This window comes from Chanos chanos, chromosome 5 (assembly GCF_902362185.1).
Source record: "Chanos chanos chromosome 5, fChaCha1.1, whole genome shotgun sequence".
NCBI lineage: Eukaryota > Metazoa > Chordata > Actinopteri > Gonorynchiformes > Chanidae > Chanos > Chanos chanos.
Window position 1 is genome coordinate 29,613,538 of NC_044499.1, and position 24,199 is coordinate 29,637,736.

Consider the following 24,199-nt stretch of genomic DNA (forward strand, 5'->3'; position numbering starts at 1 on the left):
GTCAAACCACAAAAAACTTTATATCTTGGTGTGACGCCCGAAACTGCGTAAAGCCTACAAGTCCCAGTACCCTTTGCGGCTCGTGCAGGAAGAACGTGTGCTCGCAGGGGCTCATACTGATCCAAGTTAGGAGCTCTCAGCAGCTAGCCGTGGCCCATCATGTAAGTGCTGCTGAGCTTTCTTTGCAGTGCAGTTGCAAAATTCCGCGTTTCCCGAACGATTTGCGCGGTGTGCAATTGAAAGGTGAATCTTTGCACGGAGACGAACGGACTTCTCGCCAAAAGAATCCAAGTGCATGAAGACTGGGGCTTGTATTTTGCACCTTTGTTGCAAAGCAAGCCCGCTGAAGCTTCTCTGCGAGATAGATGGAGGGAGGGAGTGAGAAGGAAGGCAAAGTCTTTTGTGCTTCCCCTCCCCCCCACCAGAGCAAAGGGGAAATGTCTGTGCCAAAGGGAGGTAAGTGTATTAAAGCGATCTGTGCAAAAGCTCGGAAATGCAGTCGTGGCTGCAATTCCTGCAAAGTGCATGGCCGTAGGTTCGGCAGGAGCAATGCATCTCTAAGTTTGATGGTTTGTAAGGGTCAGTTGCATTTCCTGTTTTAAGATCTGCCCTTTTGCAGAGTTCCTGGTAAGGCGATGCGCTCCCAAGCCGCTCATGTACACGATATTTGCATTCTTGTTCTGCCAGGATAATCAAAGATACGCCTTCTTTCCGCGTTCAGGGACTACCCAGTCGGCTATGGAATAGATTGTGCAGCGCCAACATTGTTCGTATCCAGTTTGTCATGGGCATGCAATTGTTATAAAAAAATGATTTAATTACATTCTGCAAAAATAATGTGTTTCCATTCGTTTTGTCCCTGGGGCATACAAAGTGCATGGGTAACTGTTAAACTTTGTGCATCAGCTGTACGAACGTATTGGGGAACAAGACCTGACAAGGTCCAGTTGCATGCCATATCAAGTAGAATGTGTTGGAAAATTGCGCTGAAAGTTCAGTCTATTTTATGAGTTGCTCGCTGTATCACTGTCAGTGCACGTAATGGAAAATTATTGGGACGCCTCGTCAAGTAAGCTTTGTTCCAGCGGTAATGCATAGGTAGTAACTGCAAAAATAAAACGCTAAATATAGTTTTGTTGCGAACGTCTAGTGCCACAAACAGTTCAAGGAACAGGGCAAATGTCCGAGTACAACACTGATCTTCAAGATCAGCAAAGATCAAGGAAACTCATGCCATAGGTAACCACCCAGAAACAGAATTGCTAAACGCTGTTTAAAGGCAAAACGTCAGCTAAGGGTTTTGATCGTACCTTTAAACAGGCAGTAAAACTAAGACAGACTAGCTTTCAGCTACTCGAAACCTCTTGCCAGAGCGGGTCTTTTCATCTCAACCCCCAAACTATTCCAGTATTTGTGAGTGTATTCACACCTAATTTACGTTACTCCTATGAGTCTAAACCACACGCCTCTGTCCAACAGCTGCTGTATCTTACAACGTTGGAATTTTGCAGCCGTCACAAGTAGTGCCTCCGGGTTGTTATTAAAAAACTGGTAATTGGAGTGACTGAATAAGCTGAACGTGGGGGTAGAGGTGTAGGGATAACGTTTGAGAAGGGGTGGGGCATGTTTGTTATACCTTATGATGTATAGAGTTGTTATCAATGTGGAGAGAGAGAAGGGGAGAGTTGCGTAACACACATACGACTCACCTGTGTTATGGTATGTAAAAATTCGATTCAATCCCAGCCCTCCAACCCACCCCTCCAGCGCGAAAACAAACTCGCTCCTCGGAGTTCACCCTGCCGGACGTGTTGGTGGTGGGCAGGTAGTACAATTCTGAGAAAGGTAGGAGGTAAATTGTTGGTAACCTTGAGGTGACCGCGTTAGTTGCGTACTATTTACTGCACACATTTGCGTGAAAGCTGTTTTGACGGAACCGTTTGAAATTACGCCTGTTTGAAGTTTAAATGTTGCTCGTGTGCATTTGTCATTGACCGTGTCTTGGCTTTCTTAAAGGTTGCTTTTACACACGGACACTTTTTGTACAGCTTTGTCTTCGCCGTACATGATAGCAAATGGGATTTTATATCTCCCGTGACTGAAAACAAATGGTTTGCATTCATCTTTAACACGCAAAACATGGATCCTTGTGTCTATAAAACATCCAGTGGCCAGGAAAAAAGAAGGTGAAAATGTAGGAATGTGGTTCTTGTGCCCAGCACCGGCTGGCTTTTGCGGGATGGCTGTTGACATTTTGTGTAGCTGGCAGTTGTTTGTCTGGAAAGCATCCCTGGATGATCAGCATGCTTGCAGTTCTTGCACAGAATCTTGTGTGTGCTGTGTTCTTATGTTTTTATCGTTGTTGCGCTGCTGCTTGGGACTGTTCTTTCTCTCTGTCCAGCAGTGTGCATCTTCCTGAAGTCTTGGTCACATACACAGTGGACTCCTAAGCCATGTCTTTCCCCTGTAGCTTGGCGTTCTGCTTTGCAGAGCAGCACAGCACAGTTGTAACATTTGTCATGCAAATGTGCAAATGCCCACCATTCGCCCACCCCCCTCCTCCATGCAGGGGTAATAAACCCCACTATTTCGACAGGTCAGTTTTTTTCTGGTTGAAAAGTTAAAATGTGTAGCAATCCTTGAAGAGGTTTCCCACTTTTCATACAGCCATAGAGAGCTGGCCCCCGTCTTGTGTTGATGTTTACCCCAGTGATGTTGCTGGAGTTACCCAGAGCTGGAAAATGTGGAGAGAATGCCTGAGAGCAGACTGCTGCATGAGACAGAATGGAGGTGCAACAGGCATCAGGCATGTGGAGCGCCGCAGCATGTAACAGTGTGGACGTTTAGGGATGTTTATGAGCCCCTGGCTGCATGTTGTTGAGGTTCATCGGTAGGATTGGGTACTGTTTGTTTTTTCTCTGATACTGGTGCTAAAACTATACTTTTAAAACGGTACCGGTGCCTGAATGGTGCCTGAACCGATACTTTTAAAAAAAGCACAAAATGAAGGTCGCGACATTAAAGAACGGCTATTTCTAAGGTTAATTTGAACTTCAAACCGAACTAACTTAACACCTTAAATATATAAATATAAATAAATACAAAACACATAATTTACATAACAAATTTACATAATAATTAAAACCTGACCCAGCTACAATAATTTACCACCAAGTAACAGTTGCAGTAATAATAACAGCAAAATATATTTTGGATGTTGGAGATGTTGGAATTCTTCCTTTACTTTCAAGTGTATCCAGTGTGTTGCCAGATGCTTCGTTAAATTTGACGTGTGCCCCCCCATTACACGCAATTGTTTTTAAACATTTGATGCATGTCCTGGTGTTGGAAACCTTTTGCGTAAAATACAGCCACACTTTAGACTGTTTAGCTTTTAACCGTGTTTAAGGTAGTTGCTAGCTAACGGTAGGTGCCTACTGCCATCAGAGCAAGTGTAATGTTAATTAGCAGTGGCACATGACGTGCAGTGATGCTTCTGTTGCCTGTAACGTCCGTTTCGGAGCACCAGAGGGCAAATATTTCAGTCGACAACTCAGGCATTAAGTGTCACTGAAATGAGGCACCGAAATCTGTGTTGCGATTAGGTCTGGTAGATACCGATCATATAGGAACCGGTGCCATATCGGCACCAGGTTTCGGTACCCAACCCTATGAATCATTGGTAAGGGAGCAGTGTTACTGAAACTGAGAGCTGGATAAATGTGCCGTGTTCTTGGAGAAGAATGAGCAGTGTGCAGTCTCAGCATGCTCACAGACGCAAGGCGCTGGAGGGGCAAAAATGCCTCTCGCTCTCTCCGTCTCCATCTCTGGTTCTTCTCAGATCTCTCCTCAGTAGCAGGAGGATGGATTGCGTACACAGCATTCTGACATTGATCTGACTGATTGCAAACCTCTGAATAATTGACAGCCATCACGCCCCTGTCCTCCCCCAAGCTTACCTCTGTTGTGTCTCATCGTTGCCCTAAGCAAACTGGGCAAAGTTGGGAAGCTGCTTATACACAAAAAATGACTTTTCTTTGTGCAAAATGAACTTGTAGCAAAATCCAGATACTAGTTATTTAATTGAAAAGTATGTTACCATTACGTTGAGCCTTTTGAAGTCTCAATCAGACACATAATTACTTCATGAAGGCATCATGGGGGAAAGAAACGTGTGTGATATTAAACCGTTGTGCTTAGTCGGTCCCTGATGCATGATTGCACTAAAACCTATTCACATGTGGACGATAAGTCTCTGTCTGCAGTTGACGGCACTGATCTATTTGTTTTGCTTTGTTTTGTTTATTTGTTTTGAAGGAGCAGTATACGACATACAATGTTGATGTAACTACAGATTTATTCTGTCAGTCATAGCGAGATATCATTTTTCGTTAGATTCTCAATAATGGATATGTATATAGCAATGAGGTTTGTGACCTACTATTTTGTATTGCATTCATCAGTGCAAGATATTTTTTAATGCAAAGTGGCATGTCAGTCCACAGCAGGGGCAAAGAGAGTCTTCAATGAATACAGAGGCCATATTAAAAAAAAAAGGGGGGGGAGGGGTGGTGGGGTGCGGGGAGAGAACAAAAGATTGAAGCAGTTAATGGAGCTGTCTGAGTTTTAAAAAGACTCATTTTCAGACACTTTTTCGAGGCACTGAATAAAACATTGAACATCACGTGGCGCTACAGTCGGAGTTCGACTGAGAAGTGAGTGGAGAGATTGGGTGTCAACAGGTTTACATGTAATCCTGAGCATTTTTTTCCCACACAACACCCTGTCGCCTTGTACTGAATCCTCCACGGATGTTCCTGCCAAGTCCAGGCACTGGGAGTTTGAGGCAGACTCTGCTAGATAGTGCTAGCAGATAGTGCGAGAACGTGCTTACAAATGTTTTTGATTGATGTAATATCATGACAGGATTTGGCAAAGACTACTTAGAGTTTTCAACCTTATCGTTGTTATTATTATTATTTATTTCCTCAATGTCACTTGACATGGGTCACATCCTTCTTGTTTGAAGAAGTACCTGGGTGAAGTCCAGAAAGCATCGAGATCTGTGTGAAGACAGGAAGCTATGGAAAAAGAAAGGGCTGAGTGGAGGTGGGAAAGGATTGGTCATGGGCTGCGGATGTTTGCAGCGCTGTGGGGTTGTTGGTGGGTGTCACTGAAGTGAAACTGCACTTGTGGAAAGCAGTGACGGCATGCTTCCCAAAGCAGTACCCCCCCCTAACAGCTGTAAGCGACAGGGTCTGCCATCTTTGGAAGTGCGGTGTATCTTACAGACTGCCAGAGCGGCTGGGGGGGGGCAGCCATCGGCAGAGGAGGTTATTTTCATCTCTCTCTCTTTCTCACACACATACACACTCTCTCTCTCTCTCTCTCTCTCTCTCTGCCCCTTCTCTTTCACACACACAGTCTCTCTCTTTCTCACACACATACACACGCTCACTCTCTCTCTCACTCTCTCTCTCTCTCTGCCCCTTCTCTTTCACACACACAGTCTCTCTCTTTCTCTCTCACACATTCTCACTCAGTGTCTTTCTCTCTCTGTCTCCCTCTCTCTGTCTTTGTCTCTCTCTCACTCAACACACACACACACACACACACACACACTCTGTCTAAGTCTCTTTTTCTCTGGTCTCTTCCTGTGTGGCACAGTGTTGTTGTGTTCCCTTTCTGTCTGTTTATCTGGCTGTCTCTCCTTCTCTTTTTTCTTTGGTCTCTCTCTTTTGTCCCTGCAGTATTGTTTCTTTCTCTGCACCCCCCCCCTCCCAAAACCGCCCTCTGAGTCTGCTCCAACCCATGTAGCACTCTCACACTGATTCATCCTTCCTCCTCTGGGTCCCTGAAATTCCATTGAGGGAACTTTTGGGATAGTTGGAATTCCAGGCAGAGTACATGAGTGGGTACTGGAAGGCCAAGAATGAGGCAGTGTCGTGTAGGGGGGGCAGGCAGACGTTGTTCATTGACGTCTTTCCACCAAGATACTTGGATAGGTTTGTGGAGTCATTGGAGTCAGCGCCAGGGTGTGCTGAAGTTTGTTGATTAGCATTTGGAAGAATTTCTTTTTCATCTTCTTTCAGTCAATATACACAAGTGGTGCAGGATATCAGCTAGGACAAACTACTGGCCAAGTCTGCTTGTCAGAATCCAAGCTGTTGGTTCTCTCTCTCTCTCTCTCTCTCTCTCTCTCTCCTTCTTCAAACCATTGTGCATTTTCCATGAAACCAGAGGTGGAATATGATGCAGAGCTCAGCAAAAAATCAGAAGAAATTTGTGTTTCTTAAAGTGGAGCAAGAAACCCCACCAAACAGAATTTTACCTGAACTTTTAAAAACAAACAAACAAAAAAAAACACAACCTCACAACCAAGCCAGCTGTGAAAACATTTATACCAGAGCTTTGGAGGCATTCCCAAAAGATATATTCTTTTAGAGATTGTGGTGTTACAAAAAACACACAAACTTCAAGCTTTTTTCCTCTTTCTTTCCATGGTATTTAGTTATGCAATTTTCTACCATGTTGGTCCCTCCTCTCCCACTCTCGCCCTCTCTCTCTTGCTCTCTCGCTCTCTTCCTCTCTCTCTTACCCTGTCTTTCTCTCTCTCTCTTCCTTCGTCATTTCCCTTTACCTCACTAACTCATGTTTTTCAGGTTTACTGCAATGGGAACAAAAAGTTTTAAGGGTTAGCCACAGGGTCTGTATGTTTGTTCTTGTTGGTTATGTGTTAAAAAAGCTTAACTAAAGATGGAACACTGAAATCCCCTTTCACAGCCAGTCATTCACTTGTCTTCGTTCAGCGGAACAATTGCCAAGATTTTCTTTTTTTTTCTCTCTCTCTATCTCTCTCTCTTTTGGTCAGGAGAACAAACCAGTAATGAAGCACTCTTGAGTTATTACACAAATTACACTTGTGTAATTTGCATTTGTGCCTCAGAGGAGATGAAAGCTGTTCTGTAGTCCGTGAAGCATGCTGTGTCTTGTCAACCAAGCCCAAGATGCTGCTGTCTGGAGCCACAGTTGAATTCCATCCTGCCCCCCCCAACACACACACCTGTGTACATATATATATATATATATACACACACACACACACACATACAAACACTCAGACACGCAGCTCCAGCTCCATGGGAGTGACGGGTATGGGTACTGCTACATTTCCCGGAGCTGTGTATAAGTTTTAACATGACTTGGCAGTAATTAAGTTTGAGTGTCTGATATTGAGCTTTATGATGATGACGCAGCATTTTGATGAATACAGGCATATTTTATTTTCCCTTTCTGGCTGCTATCTGCTGTGCAAACCCAAGTAGAGCGGCTCGGTATGGCTAATAATGCAACTATAATGCAGTTCGTCATTTTTGGCACTGACTGGCTGGTGAGCCACGTCAGGTGAAGATGTGATAACACTAAAAAAAGCTTTTGAGGTGATGAGGTACCCTTGCAAACTGGAGTGTTTTCTGTGAGTGCTCTCTGTGGAAAAGTTGTCTTTTTATCAGTTGAAAGGCAGATGGATTGTTGAGAGTTACTGGAAGGGTGTCACTTTTCTGTTAGTGTTGTCGGGAGTGTAAATGCAGGTGCGAGAAGCTTTTTAAACACTCAATTTTCAGGCAACAGAGTTGTCCTGGAAACAGGAGAGCACTCCACTCTGGGCAGGGATACAGGTAAAGGGTGACATGACGTGCCCAGAGTTGTCGTCCCAAACAGCGACAAATACTCTGAACTAACCACATTTGTGCGTATTAATTCCCCAATAGCCCCTCTGCCCAAGTTTACCCCACCCCCCCAGCTACCTGTAAGATAAACTGTTTTCTCTATAACTGATATGTCAGATAACGGCAAGTGAACCTCTAAAACTGAGTGCCAAATCAGTTAGTTTGTACCAAAGCCATTTTCTAAAAATGCTTCTTATTTCCACTTTTTTTTGTATTTCTGTTTTATGTCCTACGGCAGGTCATTATAATGGGTGTAAACGACTAAGCGACTAACACGCATATACGGTGAGTGTAATTGCTAAACTGACAACAGAATGAAGAGCAAAGGTTTTAAGTAACAGCATTGAGCATGTGCGCGTTCACGTGAAACAGAGCAGAATTCTAGCATGGAGTGAAATTTTGGGCGCGACACCTGCCATTCTTATGTGCTTGACCAAGTATTAATTTGGCACAGTAATACAATTGCGGTTAAGAGGAAAGCACCTCTGGCTGCTAGCGCACAAACTGCGCAAAAGTTCAAAGACCGTATAAAGAATTGGAGTTAGAATTTGCCACACACAAAGAACGAGCAGCTGAAGGCATGGCAGAGAGCTAAATCTGAAATCTGTTAGGATTTTATGTTCGAACGTAATTTTAAAGACGAATCCACTGTGCAAGCGAAGCGTGGAAGTATATCCAGTATGTCAGATATCTAAAAGATAGCCATCATATTGCGAAGAGCTTAAAACCGGAAATGTGGAAGAGCGATTTATACTGTAGTATCGCCGATTTGACTTTCACTACATTTTGGCCCACCGTTGCGTCATATGGGTCATATACGATAGCAGGCTAACGTGTGTGTGCACGGGGGCGTAATTGGAAACAAACCTGAGTGACAAATTCCTGTCCTCAATGTCCTTTCTTTCTTTCTTTCTTTCTGTCTTTCTTTCTTTCTTTAACCAAAATTACACACAGACCTCCATTTCCATCCTGATGTTTTGGGATACATGAAAATTAAGTTCCATTCATATCCAGTTGTTGTGATATTCAATTTGTCAATCCTTTTCTCTTTTAGCCATGGTATTGTTTAATTAACGATACCAAAGTTTGCAGTGATATGAAATATCTAGTGTCCCTATAAAGCTGAATTAAGTAATGTGCGTCATTCAAATGAAGTTCATTGTGTCTGTTACACACACACACACAAATTCCCTTGAGATATGCTTAGTTCTACTCTCATTATTATTATTATTATTTTGATTATTATTATTATTTATTATTATTATTATTGCACACAGGTCAACACTGTGTCTGAAGGACACTGAAACACAAAGTAAAATCTGATATTTAACAGCCATTACAGACAGCACAGTCCAGACTCAGAGTGAGTGAACGTTACTATTTCATTGTTACTTTGACTTCAGTACTATTGTTTATCAATACAAATATTCTCTCTGAACATCCAGTCATCCTGTCTGTTCTTCTGTCAGTTTCCTCATCTGCTCATATATACATATATCCACACAATTTTATATATATATATATATATATATATATATATATATATATATATTAACATGTCCTTTAGTTTATTTTTACAAAGTTGTCAATGTTGTCTTCCACTGTCCTCATCAGCTGTTGTGAACAGCTATCACTTACTAATGACACCACCATGATCACTGTTATGGCTTCCATACAGTTATAATTACAAAGTTACCTGCATACTTTTCTGTTCTGTCTTCACACGCCTTCTTTTGAAATGCTGTAAAAGAAAAAATCTTCCTGTCAGCTGAGATAATCTCTCTCTTTCTTTCTGTGTGTGTGTGCGCGTGTGTGTGTGTGCGCGTGTGTGCGCGCGTGTGTGTGTTTGTGTCTGTGTCTTTGTCTGTGTCTGTGTCTGTTTCCTGTAAAGACAGTCTTCATTATATGCACTTCTGCACCTCACTGGATCATTTACCAACATATGATCACACATGATCTTATGTAGAAATTTAAAAATATTTTGGGAAGTGTGGGGTACAAGACAAGCTTTTTGTTGCTTTAGAGTTTATGGGTTTGCAGTTGGGGCTGTAACTGCTTGGTAGAGTAGGCGGTGCCTGTCAGGTATGTGCAGTGCATCAGTCGGTCTGATTGGCCAGATTACCTGTCAGTCATGCTCAGTCCTGCCTCTTGTTGTGGCGTTTGTTGCGGTGCAGGCGTCAGTTGCTCCAGATGGAGAGAACGCACCTGGCAGTGCTGCCTGTCCTCTCTCGCTGGCACGCCCGATTTCACACACTTAGGATCTGGAGTCGACTGCACTGTCTGACCGTAAGCGTCTCCTTCGCTGTGGATTCACAGAAGCCCTGCAGGACGTGCTAAAGTAGACTGATTTTGTTCTGATTTGTAGCAGGTTGTTTGGAGGCTGCTCAGGAATGGTCCCCTTAATCATAATTATCCATTTAGATTTTTTTTCTTTCTTTTTCTTTGCCAGAAGAAATTTTTCAGTGTCATTTAAAGCAGTGGTTCTTCTTCCAAACAAAGAGATGCTGTCAAATTCGTGCTCTCTAAAACAACTGACTGTTTTTTTCTTTTTGTTTTTTTTTTAACAGGCAATGGTTGCCAGCATTTGGCCCTATTAATGACTCGCTCCGTCTCTCTCTCTGTCCTTTGTTCCACAGGTAAGAAGAAACCGGGGCTTAAACTCTCCAAGGAGGTGTTTGAGCAGCCCCCACCTGCAGCAACGTAAGGGTTTGCCCTTTCACCTCCGTTTGTGTCCCCTGAAATTTCTGCATCAGTTAAATTTGTACTCTTTTGTATTGGTTTTATAGCCTTGATTTTACCCAGCAGACTCAAGGCTTAGTGTATTTATGAGAAAAGCAGTCTGTTACATAAGACTGTGCTTAGATTATACCCTATGTGGTGTTATACATGTTCCTACAGAAATCCAGTTTTCTTAATGTGTTCAGATGCAGTTCAGTCTATGGAGAAAAGATGTCAGGATTGAGTATGTAATTAAGGATGACTGGAGTCTCTTGTCGTTAATTGAGTCTCTGTGAAACCTGTGAGGACTGAATATGAGTCATTTTCTGCAGGCCGCCGAGAGACTTGGACTCCAAAGCCTGTGTCACCATTGGGGAGAAGGTATGACTCATTCCTAACCCCCTCATGGCCTAATCACTGGCTCAGATATGACACGCTCCTGTTTTAAATGAGCCTCTCCGTTACTGCCAAAAATGATTTTTCCTTTTCTTTTCTTTTCTTTTCTTTTCTTTTCTTTTCTTTTCTTTTCTTTTCCCCTATTGTTCTTTCTGTCTTTACCCTGTGGCTAATTCCATCTTATTTCTAACTCATGACAAACTAGAATACAGAGATTGAAGCATTTCCTGCAGGGTATTGGTAGCATTTATCTGGTAGTAGTTTGAACTTTGTGTTACATCTGACCGTTGTGTTTCCATGAATCTTTCTTTATGAGTAGGGTTGTGTGGCCTGGAAATCAGTTACAGCACCTTGTTACTACTATAAAGCCAAGACCACACATCTTCATAATTGCATGTATGTTAGTTTGCTCACTGATCTCTCTCTCGGTAATGTAAGCTCATCTCCTGGTATTGATATAAAGGCTTGGCTCAATTAATCCCCCCTGAGCTGTAAAGAACGGCCCAGTGCACATTACAGCTGAATTGAATACTTCTGATTGTAGGCAGACTGGAATGCACTTTATTGCCTCTTAGGCAGTAAAAATATTTATTTTAAACTCATCAAATAAGTGGAATTTTCCATTGGCAAATGGGACTGCCTTTGCTCTAATAATCAAGCCTGAGGTTTTGGTAACCTGGCTCATTTTTAGAGACAGAAGAGTACCTCTTGTAAGGACCTTCCTCCTCGAAAGGCGCAGATATGAAGACAACTAGGTTTTGTTGTTTGGGTTCAAAACAGAGTAACCAGTGAGAGGAGAGTGAGAGAGAGACAGAGAGAGATAGAGGGACAAAAGAGAGAATGTGTTGCATCTCCCACAGAATGATACCTGATGCGTCTGTTGAAACGAAGGCATGTCTTTGTCTTTAATCACTTTCGTGGAGAACGAAGGCCCAAAGCAAGTCTTTGCATTGTCATCTGTCATGCTGTCGCTCTCTTCCCTCTCTCTCTCTCTTCTTCTTCTTCTTCTTCTTCTTCCAACTCCTCCCCCTGCTTAACCGTTTCTTTCATGGTTTAGCCTCGCATTTTCTACAGATTGCCTGGGAACAACTTTGGGTGAGCCAAAGCAGTGAGTCATGTTAACCTCTCCTGCTGTGTGTGTGTGTGTGTGTGTGTGTGTGTGTGTGTGTGTGTGTGTGTGTGTGTGTGTGTGTTCCATGAGCAGAACTTTGAGGTGAAGGCCGATGACCTGGAGCAGATCGAAGAGCTGGGGCGAGGGGCGTATGGAGTGGTGGACAAGATGAGACACGTGCCCAGTGGAGTAATCATGGCTGTAAAGGTAGATGTCTACCCAACCAGTCACCTCTACCCATTTTTAGTTTAACCAACCAGTCGTCTCATGCTTGTCCACTAAAGCCCTCCCATCTGTCAGTTTACCAAACCAGTCCACTTTCTCCATTAAAGCCTTGCCCACCATAAGTTTACCCAACCAATCACCTTCCATCACTCTCCTTTACAGCCTTTTCCAACTCTCAGTGTAACCAACCAATTACTAACCTCCACTCATGATTGAAGTCCTGCCCACTGCCACATTATAAAAGTAGATTTATCAAGATGATGTCATTCCACTACATGACTGATATGGACTGTTGTGTTTTTGGCACTTAACTCCAGGTTAGCATGTGGTGTGTTGTAGTTCAGTCTTCATAACTGAGAGAAGTTATGAAACACTAGGTGTTCCAGACCTTGGCTGTGACCAGGATGGATCCCTATTCCATCACTGCCCTTTACTGGGGGATGGAGAACTATTTAGTGCAGTAATTAGCAGTAAAAAAAAAAATAACACACAGATAAGTGACTGAATTTGTACACTTACTCATCACCAACCTGCGTCTGCATACAAACGTCAAGGCATGAAGGTATAGCAAGAACCATGTCATTTAGCTGGAAAGAGAACTTAGCATTTACACAAAAAGAATTATCAAAAACAACTGTCTGCTGTTTCTGTTTTGTCATTAGGGTCAGTGTTAACGCTACCTCAAGCTATATTAGCACAACAGTTGTTTTGGAGGTCAAGTTACTAATTATTAACACACTTAAAATAAAAAAATGTATACAAATATATATATATATATATATATATATATATATATATATATATATAATTTGATTAGTTACAAATTTTAAGTTAAAAGAAAACGTACAATAGCTTGATTTTTTTGTTACCGCAAAAACATGTTTACTTGGCTACATTTGTAAACGAGATTTGTTGAGAGGATGATGGCATCTCGTCAGTTTTGTTGCTTAGTAACAAGAGACTCGCGATACATTTTGGTATAGATTTACCATTTTAGTGTCCGTTTCTTTAGTGACCATTTGCTGTGTACATTAGATCTTACATTGAACTGTGGGAAATACTAAGTGCCCTCAAAATCACTTCATAACTTCATCTCACACTCTGACACTAGAAAAAACAAGGCAGATGTACATATTACTGCCCTAAACGGAGACATGGATCCATTCCAGTCACAGCCACTGACTTAAAAATAGTAATAAAAATTGCATCCAATCCATTCGCAGTGCTGCACGTTGATCAGCAGCTGCTTGTTAAGTAGAAAATAAGTTGGACATGGAAAATGTATCAGCCAGTAAATCAGAAAGACTCAGACATTTGTGTTCATTAGCACAAGTTCCCTTCACACATTATTATGAATACTGTTCAAATGTGTGAGGTGCAGCTCAGAAGTATATTATGTGTGTATCAACTAGAACATTGTTGCTATAAGTGCTTTACAGAAATTTTTCATCGAACTCGTTTTGGTGGACAGTTGAGTAACCATTTTTACGTTAACCGTGGACAGTTAGGTTTAGCTAAGTGGATTTTTGTCTCTCTGGTTTTTTGGTGCAGAGGATCAGAGCAACAGTGAACACACAGGAGCAGAAGAGACTTCTGATGGATCTGGACATTTCCATGAGAACAGTGGACTGTTTCTTCACTGTCACCTTCTACGGAGCGCTCTTCCGAGAGGTACGGCCCCGCCCACACTTCACCGTCTGCTACCGGTCCAGGAGCAAGACAGTGCGGCCTGCTTTGCTATGCTCTTAAACTGTGTGGAAACAAATATGAGTTTGCAAACTATGTGATTCAGAAATTGTTTTTAGATCAAGTCTTATTATTTTAGTTGTGTCAATGACTATTTTTTTTGTTGGTGGTGTTGGTGGGGTTTTTTTTTCAAATCTAGGATTAAGACTAGCAGTAGACTGATTAGCATTTTGAATGGTGAAGCTCCATTCAGAGTGTATTGTTCACCAAAACTAGCGTGGAAAATTTTCACATTCGGTTAATCATTGAGTGTGTGTGCTCACTGATGGCATAGCTACAGATCAGTCATAAAAGTACCAGTTGGGGGTAAAAAAAAAGTCTTGAGATTTTCCAGATGGCGTTACCTGTCTACCAAAGTAAAATTCCGCAGGATATCCTGTTCCCGACAGCACTGGAAAACTCGCTTCCTAATTGTTGAAAACAAGTGTCAAGAATGTGACCTAGCTGACGCATCCTGACTCCCAAGCCTATGTGCTGACTCTGATTGGCCTGCTGTGTGTTGCCAGGGGGACGTTTGGATCTGTATGGAGCTGATGGACACATCATTGGATAAGTTTTATAAACAGGTGAATGAGAAGGGCATGACCATCCCTGAGGACATCCTGGGAAAGATAGCGGTCTCTGTGAGTGAGCACTGGCCTCTCCTTTTTAATCGCAAACCTCCGTTTACTACACCACATCTGTTCACAATAGATATATCATCACAGCTGACATTCACAACACCACGTCTTTACCATAAATATAAGTGTTTATTCATATATATATATGTATATATATATATATGTGTGTGTGTGTGTGTGTGTGTGTGTGTGTATATGTATGTATGTATGTATAAACACACACACACACACACAAAATATTAATATGTATATTAAATATATAGATATGTATATTAAACACACCACCCACTATACCTTCACTTCTGTCATCTGTCAGATATTCCTGAGCTGAAATTTTCTGTGTGCTTGTGTGTGTGTGTGTGCGTGTTTGTGCATGTGTGCTTGTGCATGCATGCGTGCATCCATGCATGTATGTATGTGTGAATGAGGAAAGTAAGAGATTTTGGTCATGTTCCAGTGTGACTTCCTCCCCTTGTCCCTTTTCCTTTCTCCTCTACTTCTCTGGCATGCAGCACATGTCTGAGCTAACTGGAAATGTAAAGAAAGCCCAGTTAAACACAGCGACCAAAACCAAAAACTAGCGATGTCCCAATCAAGTTTTTTTTGCCCCCGATCCCAATCCGAGTCATTTATTACTGAGTATTTGCCGATACCAAGTCCCGATGCGATACTTGTATTTTCCTAGGTAATACAGTTGCACAGTGCACAATTCAAGTACATTAAAGTGATTAAAACCAATTCAATGTATATGCTTGACAACTGAATAGCAAATGCATTAAGGAAAAAAATGCTTGCGGCCAAGCTGTTCCTTATTTTTTTTTTAATTACGTTTTTTATTTTAAAAGATAACAAAATAAACCTTCTTGTAAAGCTCTGGTAGAACAGTGTCTGAAATGTAGTGTCAAGAGGATAAGGCTTCTTGTGGGAGTTATACCAGAAAATATACGCAAGTGTTCGATTTTATTTAATCTTACAATAATTTAAGTGGTTAAGTTGTCTAACTGTCAGTTACGTTGATACTTTTTCTGATAGCCTCTTTTTTGTATGCTGTCGTTATCAATCCTCAGTGTTAGTTAAGCGACTGTATTGCTCTTTGTGGTCATTAGTTCAGGCTAATTCCCATACATCACATATAGCTAAAGCGTTAGGTGTTTCAATTTTGAAATGATACCTTGGTTGCTATTAGTAGCCTTGAGGATTAATGTCGTCGGAGTATGCTGACCTAAAAACGTTCAAATTTAAAAGTTAAAAGAAAGCCCATTCACTTGGAACGCTCGCCTCAATTTGCCGAATTTGAATACACCTCTGTATTCGCTACCACAAGGGCTGGTCATCCAAAGCGATTTCAGTTACGCTCTCGGTAATCTTTTTGGCCTTGTCGCTGTCTCGAGAAAATCTCTCTCTCCTTTCAAAAGTATGTCCTCCAATGTGTGTTGCTTCGGAGCAGCCTTTGTCTGTGTTACCTGAGTGAACTCGCTGTATTCTGAGTGTTTATTCTGTAGGTGCCGTGTCAAAGTGGTAGTAGCCTATTGAACACAGCTCTGTGTTACTACCGCCTCACAAAATGGTCGCATTGCAAACATTACAAGTGGCTGTTGGACTGCTTTCGTTTCCCAATTTAAAACATATCCACACTGCAGACATTTTAGCCACGTCCGGCCACAAATTGTGCTCTTCGTTTATGACACCTGTGTGACAGCTGACGTAAAACAAAGGATCGGGCTTTGGGTTGTGCTCAGTAAAGTTAAAAAATACCTTGATTGGCCCCAATACCGATCTTTGAGATCGGATCGGTACATCCCTACCCAAAACAGAAAAAGCAGAGTGAAATTTTCAGTCTCACATGTAAAGTAAAACCGTTGTCGCTTTTTTAAAAATTCTGTAGATGGTACCACTTTTTTTTGAGAGTGGGTAGAAAAGTTATCAAGTAAATATCTGTCCATCCATGCAACCATCCATAACCTCTTTTCTCTTCCTGTCTTCGGTCCATTAGCCTGTGTGGTGAGTTGCTAACCCCTCTGTAATCTGAAATCTCTAACCCTTCTTTAATCTGTGCTTGTAGATTGTGAAAGCGCTGGAGCACCTGCATAGCAACCTGTCAGTGATTCACCGAGGTGAGTTAGTCTGAGCTTGCAGTGTGAACCACAGCACCGACTCTGTTCTTAACGAGCTCCCGCCTGACACATCCCGCCGACTGTGGGACTGTGGAACACCGACTTAATGAGTCGAGAGAGCTGAAGTTGACAGTCTCTCTTTTAAGACCACACACATTGTGGCTTTTCTTTCTTTTTTTTAAAAAAACACTGTCAGTCGGTTGTTCTGTTCATTTTTTATTTCTGTCTCTGTCTCTCTCTTTCCCTCTCTCTCTGTAGATGTGAAGCCATCGAATGTGCTCATTAACATGCAGGGCCAGGTGAAGATGTGTGACTTTGGTATCAGTGGTTATCTGGTCGACTCGGTTGCAAAGACCATGGACGCTGGCTGTAAACCCTACATGGCGGTAAGTCGTTAATGCATTGTGATTAAATACGTGCGGAAACTGCACTGTTTTCACCGCAGGTCAAATGTCCACTTTTTATTAACGCTGCCTGGTAACTGTGTGTTTACCCAGTAACTGCAGTATTACAGTATGTGAATACACTACAAAATCAGTCTGTGTGCACTCAACTGTACTTCAGCTCCCAAAGCCCATACAATAGCAAGTTGTTTATGAAACACGGCGCAAAAGTGCAGTTGTATTATTTTGGCCTACTCCCAAGTCCACTGATGCTGGCCGTGTCTCACAGGCGCTCAGGCAGTCTAAGGTTAAAAAGAAAGCAGTCTCTCTTTTGTGTGGAAACCCTTTTCATGGTTTGCATGCATGAACCGAACTTAAGAAATTCAGCTTGGATTAAATGTGAAATTCTTGATTAGAGCGTATTCTTGCTGTGCCAGCTGCAGACCGGTCTTTTGAAGCAGAAAACCAGACAATTGGTTTGGATTTAAGAGAGATGTTGAGAGAATGAGACATTGATCAAGGCCGTGAAAAGGAGAAAAACAGAATATGAGTCAAGAGACACGCTGAAGTGTCTCACACACTTCTCCCTCAGTGTGAATTACCTCAGCTTCGAGCTGACAGTTAGTGTGGTCAGAAGTGGAATATTCTAGAAAGGGGCAAGCAGAGGAACAGTAGTGGGCTGTGTTTTTGTGCAGGGTGGGAGGAGGTGGATTGAAAAAGGGGAGCTTTTGTCTTGTCTAAGGGGGAAGTGACTTGTACAAGCAAATATGACGTCTTTTCTCTCTCCCTCTCTCTTTCTGTCTCTCTCTCTCTCATTCTCTCACTACTCTGACACATTCGTTCTCTTTCTTTCTTGCATTTGTCTTCCTCTCTCTGCATCCTCTGCCCCCCCCCCCCATCTTTCTCCTCTCACGCTCCTGTTTTTTTTCTGGGTTTTTTTTTCCCTTCTTTTTTCTCTTCCACAGCCCGAGAGAATCAATCCAGAGACCAATCAGAAGGGCTACAATGTTAAATCTGACATCTGGAGTTTGGGAATCACCATGGTGGGTCTGCATTTTCCCCTCATGTCATTATTAAATTCCAGTAACTGATGAATTGTCAGCAGGTTTCCATGGAGACATATCAGCTCTCCGAATGTGTTTATTTAGTCTTTCCACGAGCTGACATGGCAAGCCAATGAAACCCTCAGTTAGAAACCAGAATGTCATCAGGAGTGATTGAGGACTGACTGGTTTACATTTAATCAGAGGAGAAAATGCAGAACATACTCTTGCAAATGTAACTCCACGAGAGTTTGGATCAGAACAGGTCATCAAACAATAACACATTCTTCGGTGAGAGATGAGTTAGATTTGAAAACCTGATGACCAGCTCTCTCTGGACATTTTTGTAGGAACTCAGTGCTAGTTCTGACTAGTGCATGTCCTGTTTGAAATTAATTTCATTTATTGACTCTCAGATATGAGACTTCAATCTAATTTGGTTCCTCAGAAAATCCTAAAGACAGTTTCAGTTTAATTTTTTTCTCCCGTACCAACAACGCAGAAACATGAGTTTGACAGACGCCAAACGCAATAGACAATGTTGAAAGGAGTCTTCGTATTTAATACTAGAGGAAGGTCTTTGCAATCCTTGTGTCTGAACTCCATTAGGAACTGAATTCTGTTGAGGAAAGAGACTGTAATTCTTGTGAGGAATAGCACTTCAATTAATAAGTTTTCAACTTTTTTATTATCTGCTCTTATGCAGTGTTTTTATTATGTCACAAATTTTGACACTGCCAAATTTCATCATTATCAACAGATTTTCAGATATTAATGAAAATGTATGCTGCATGTGTGTATGTGTGTTTACCTTGTCTGAACTGTCAATAATTCATCAAAAAAAGAAAGAGAAAAAAAATTCACCTGTTTGTTGAAGAGTTTAAAACAAAACATAAAACAAAATCTTTTATGTCTAAAAGAAGACACAGAACATCTTGTTGCAAGTGAGGTAGGATTGTATCAATATTGTTCCTGTGCGCAGACAGAAAAACTCCTTAACATAGCCAAATAACTTAACAGTAACTGTAATATATTTTTGATTTAATGCATCAAAGCATATGTATCGCCAGCCAAAGCTCTTGTGCATGTGGTCTGTAATTGTAGATGCTGGAGTGATGTATAGTAATGTGAAAATGAGAAAGGTTTCAGGTTGACTAGGTGAGGAAACCAATCTGTGTTATGATAAAGCAGATGGAGCTGACTGTGTTGGAGCGTGTTCATTTCTTTCTTTCTTTTTTGTTTAATGATGAATGTGTTTTTTGAAAGAGGGTGTGTTGTCTTGTGTAGTGTATGGTGATGAGAGATATTGTGTTCTTTGTATGCTTTGTAAAGCAATGCTAGACTTGATTACATTGAGTGTTTTACAGTGATTCAGAGTGATACGGTACTTTTCTAAAACCACATTCTCTCAGACTGATTGGGCTGCCTTGTTTGCGGAGGGAAACAGACACACACGACATACTATTTTCAGATTGAGTTGCTTTATCAAATCGCCGCAAAAACAGACTGTACTGTTTCAGCAGCGGGACAAAACAGTTTACTTCAGTGTGTGTGTTAATCTCAGTCCCCTGGTCTCACCACACACACACACACACAAATTTTACTGTTCTGATCTGATATTTACACACCTGACTCAGCCGAAATCTCCACTCATCTTGGAATGATTTCTGCAGTCTGGAGTCTTAGAGAAAAACATCAGTCAGAGTGAAAAGGCAACAGTCCAGTGAGTCCTCAGGACTGAGGGACACAGAAAGTATCCTTTACTCTCATCTTCAGTGATCAGAGACTTTTTCATTTCTACCTATAGTTGGCTTTGATAATAAATTGAATCGGTATCGCTGTCATGTCCTGGCCCTGATGTAATGGTGTGCTAACACCCTGTAACAGGCTGCATTATCTTTTGATTTGCTGTAAAGTGTAGTAACACACTGTCACAAGCTGTAGAAGATTGTAATATATATTGTGTTGTAGTGGATTGTGGCTGTTCTGTATGGTGATTATAATATAATAGTAGGTAATAATGCGTGGTGTTGTGTTTTTTTCCCAGATTGAGCTGGCTATCTTGCGTTTCCCCTATGACTCGTGGGGGACGCCCTTTCAGCAGCTTAAACAGGTGGTGGAGGAGCCATCCCCCCAGCTCCCCGCCGAAGGCTTCTCCCCCGAGTTTGTGGACTTCACGTCCCAATGGTGAGTGGACTGTTTCACCTCATATGTGCTTTGCTCTGGAAACTTCTCTGGGTGGAGTTGTGATGATTTTTAACCCTGTGTCACAAAATGTTCTTTTTTCCACTTTGAATAACTCTTTACATGAATTTCTGTGACAGTATTATTAAAATTGATGGTTTCTCTTTCTTTTATTGTTCCTGTTACTGGTTTGTTGTTTTCTAAGATCTGCAGAATTGTCTTTGGTCTTTCATATCTTACTCTTCAGACAGGGTTTTTCTCAGTGAGTGGTTCATTAGGGCCATTCATACACTGAGTAGATTTATGTTTAATAGTGAGTGGTTCATTAGGGCCAGGCCTGGATGTGTGAATGCTGACCCCTGTGCTGAAGTTCAGGATGATTCTTCACAGATTTGTGTTTTTTGTGATAAAGTGTCATTTTGCAAAGCAAGGATTCTTAACGTGTGATTTGAAGAGAATATTCCAGAGAACAACGCAGTGCCTCCACCTCACTGAGGTCATTCACTTTTTACCTCGCTTCAACAGAATGAAAGGTCAGCGTAGCCCTAATGAGGCTTTTTAAGACAGATAAGTAAATAAATAAACAACATAATAAAGGAATGGAGCCCACTGCTAACAAAAATTAGACAGAAACTTCAGAGAAACGTTTTATTATGCTATAGACAAAGAAATGTTTAGACAGACAAAGACAATTTGTTCACAATTGCTTGTGATCAGTAGCGGTGTATTTATGATTTACAGATATATTTGTGTGACACACATTTGATTAATTGATATATATTGATTTGGGTTTTCAGATCCATCAGCTTTCTCTAGTGCTTATTCTAAATGGAGTTCTGGTCAGTAGAAACTGGATATGTGTGGCTAGGAAGTGTATGATCACATTCTGTAAATTTTAAGTCACGGGGGATGACCCAGAATGACTTTCTATCCAACATTAAATCTTTCTCTTCAGCCAATGTCTTTGTCCTGTCGTTTGCTATACAGGATGTTTTGTGGGAAAATTTTCGGTGAGTCACTCAAAGGTATGTCCAGGTTAAAAGAGATGAAAGTTTGGATTTTTGACTCCAGGTATTTTGGGGAATTTTGCTTCTTGTTTTACTAGAACATCTGCTTACTACAGCACTGTGGAGTTACGAGAGTGGAATATGCCACAATGGGAAAAAAAATCTTCCTTCACATCTACCTTACACACACACACACACACACACACACGGAACTGTGGGAAAGCAGACAGGATGCAGAAACACTGATTGCATCCTCTGTTTTCATCCTCTTCCTCTCAGGCAGAAACAGAGGCTCAGAGTCCATCAGGTTTAAATTCATTCTGATTGGATGGGATTGTCCTCATGCTTTGTCATTTTCATTTACTGTCTGTTTATTGTAGATCTTGTTCCTTTCACATAGGAACTGCCACAGTCTCTGCATAGTAAAATCTTTCTCAGACATTCTGTTATTTGTCTTACAGCTTGAAGAAGAATTCCAAAGAACGGCCAAACTACACAGAACTCATGGTGCGTGAGAACACTGTGCTTTGGTAGTGATTTTTTTTATCTGCAGTTCCCCATACTAGCCACTAGATGTCAGCCCCATCCTTCAAATGTGCCTATCCTAACAGCCCAGTCAAACCACCTTTAGCAAGTTGCACGTTACTCTTACAATAAATATGTTTGCACAGGTGCTAATAGGTTTTACACTAGTTTATTGTTTTCTGCTCTTTTTTTTTCTCTTCTGAGGTAGTTTTAATTTTCTGGAACTTTTGCTCTTTCCTTCAGCAACATCCTTTCTTCACCCACCACGACTCCAAAGAAACCGACGTTGCCAGCTTCGTCAAAATCATCCTTGGCGACTGAGCCCTACTCCTCAATGCCAACCTATCCTCAGGCAGGCGGGGCGGAACTATTCCACAGAGAAAAAACAAAAGCACCAATCATAATCCAGACACCTGAAATACACGCCCACCTGGAGCGTGGGCAGAGAGGGACTGTTTAAGGGCCCATGGAGGAGACTGAAGCTGCAAGAGGGTTTTCATCAAAAAAACACAGAAGCAGGGCATGGGACGTGTGTGTGTGTGTGTGTGTAAGAAAGGGGGATATCACAGTCCATAACCTCTCAAAATGGTTCATATCCCATCAGCCCATGCATGTCTGGGTAGCTTGGTTGTCTTATGTTTTGTCTTCTCACACCAATGATGTCATCAACTACACACTCAGTTTTAAATCAGATGTGGGCAGCACAGGAGAAAACTAACTATCTATCTATCTATCTATCTATATATATATATATATATATATATATATATATATATATATATATATATATATATATATACATACATAGTAATATTAAATTTATCTAAATGTGTGTGCGTATATGTAAATATATACTCAAATAAATATTTAATAAGTTTACTGGTTGAATGCATGAGGAGAATATATTATCACTTGAATGGAGAAAAAACAAATGTCTTTTGATGAAATGGATGAATGCAAACAGTTTGTCAGTCAACAGAGTAGCAGTAGACATGTGAGTTCTTTCATCTCCCAGGTAATGGTGCTCATAACATCAGATCCCCGGACAGTTTTGCAGATAATTGGTGAAGATTTGGGGAGGGTAGGGGTAAACACACTGATCCTCAATCAGCATCGCAGGAGACATACCTGCCAACCCTACTCTAGTGGCTGACTCACCACTACTTCATATTCCCTCCCATCAGCACCCTGTGTCTGTGTGTGTGTGTGTGTGTGTGTGTGTGTGTGTGTGTGTGTGTGTGTGTGTGCGTGCGTGTATTAGTGTTTTTTTTTTTTTTTTTTTTTTTAATTGAGCTGTGTATGTATAGTAAAGTTGATGTCTCAGCCTGTTGCTTCCAGTCTCTCTCTCTCTCTTCTGAGCCAAGATTGTTCTCACTTTATGTTCAACTGCAATTCAACTGGAAATTATTATTATTATTATTATTATTATTATTATTATTACTATGGTCATTATTATCATTATCAATAACATATAGTACTTGTGTATTTTCTCTCTGGAGGTGAAGCTGCAGTTTATGTATTTATTTTAACTGCTGTTTTGTTCTTTTTTTTCCAATTGAAAACTTGACATTTTCTCTTTTTTTTTCATTTTAAATTTGAAGTATGTGTGCCTGCTTTGGTGTGTGTTTCTGTTTGAGTAAAGTTTGAACACGTGTGTGTGTGGATGTGTGTGGGGGGGTGTGTGTGGATGTGTGTGGGGGTGTGTGCTTTTGCGCTCTGTCTGTCTGAATGGTCATAGGAGACGCACCTCTTTGAAAGCCTCACTGTGACTCACAAGCCTGATTTGTGCCTCTTTATAGAACCTGACAAAAAACTACAAAGCATTAAAAAAAACTACAAAACCCACACTGCTGTTTGTCACAGAGATGTGCTTTTACTTTCTGCAGACTATGATGTTGAGATTTTATTGGTCTACCCAGGACTTGTCTTATAGTCGTAGTAAGAGCTCTGTAGTAAAACAGAAAATAAAAAGGAAAAAAAGTGTTCATTTGTGACCACTGTGTAGGGAATCCCAGCATTGCTGTTTTTACATCATCATAGTCTTGTTTGATTTAAACATATTGATCTCTGTGTCTTTGAAGATCACCGCCTGTTCTACATTTGATTAATTTTAATATAGAATTTACAATAGTTGAAATTTTTGAGGGTGAATATTCTCAGGCAGGTATGAGTATGTGTATGTCCAGACATAAGAAGTATATACTATGGACTGATTGTTATCTATTTTGTGTTAATATATCTTTGTCTTGCCTTTTTTGAAGAGTCACTTTGTTAGTTAAAATATTTATCAATCACTAGCAAGTCTTTTGTGTGTGAGGTGTGCGTATTTGGTCTCGCTTGTTTGCACAGTGACACGTTTCTCGGCCCTGCTTGTACTTACTCACTATATTAGCGGCATTT

At 41.3% G+C, this 24,199-nt stretch overlaps 1 protein-coding gene across 2 annotated transcripts; it reads left to right on the forward strand.

The window, feature by feature from the left end:
• The first annotated feature begins 365 nt into the window (after positions 1 to 365).
• map2k6 (mitogen-activated protein kinase kinase 6) lies at positions 366 to 22,325 on the forward strand. Of its 2 annotated transcripts, none has more exons than XM_030774048.1 (12): positions 366 to 462; positions 10,364 to 10,427; positions 10,778 to 10,826; positions 12,046 to 12,159; positions 13,729 to 13,848; positions 14,430 to 14,546; positions 16,606 to 16,657; positions 16,916 to 17,043; positions 18,006 to 18,083; positions 20,131 to 20,270; positions 21,736 to 21,781; positions 22,043 to 22,325. In XM_030774048.1, exons 1-12 carry the CDS (start codon positions 366 to 368, stop codon positions 22,118 to 22,120), a joined length of 1,083 nt encoding a protein of 360 aa, XP_030629908.1. In that variant the 3' UTR covers positions 22,121 to 22,325. The 2 variants fall into 2 exon arrangements, with proteins under 2 accessions (XP_030629908.1, XP_030629909.1); XM_030774049.1 differs by having other exon boundaries at positions 366 to 456.
• Positions 22,326 to 24,199: the final 1,874 nt, after the last annotated feature.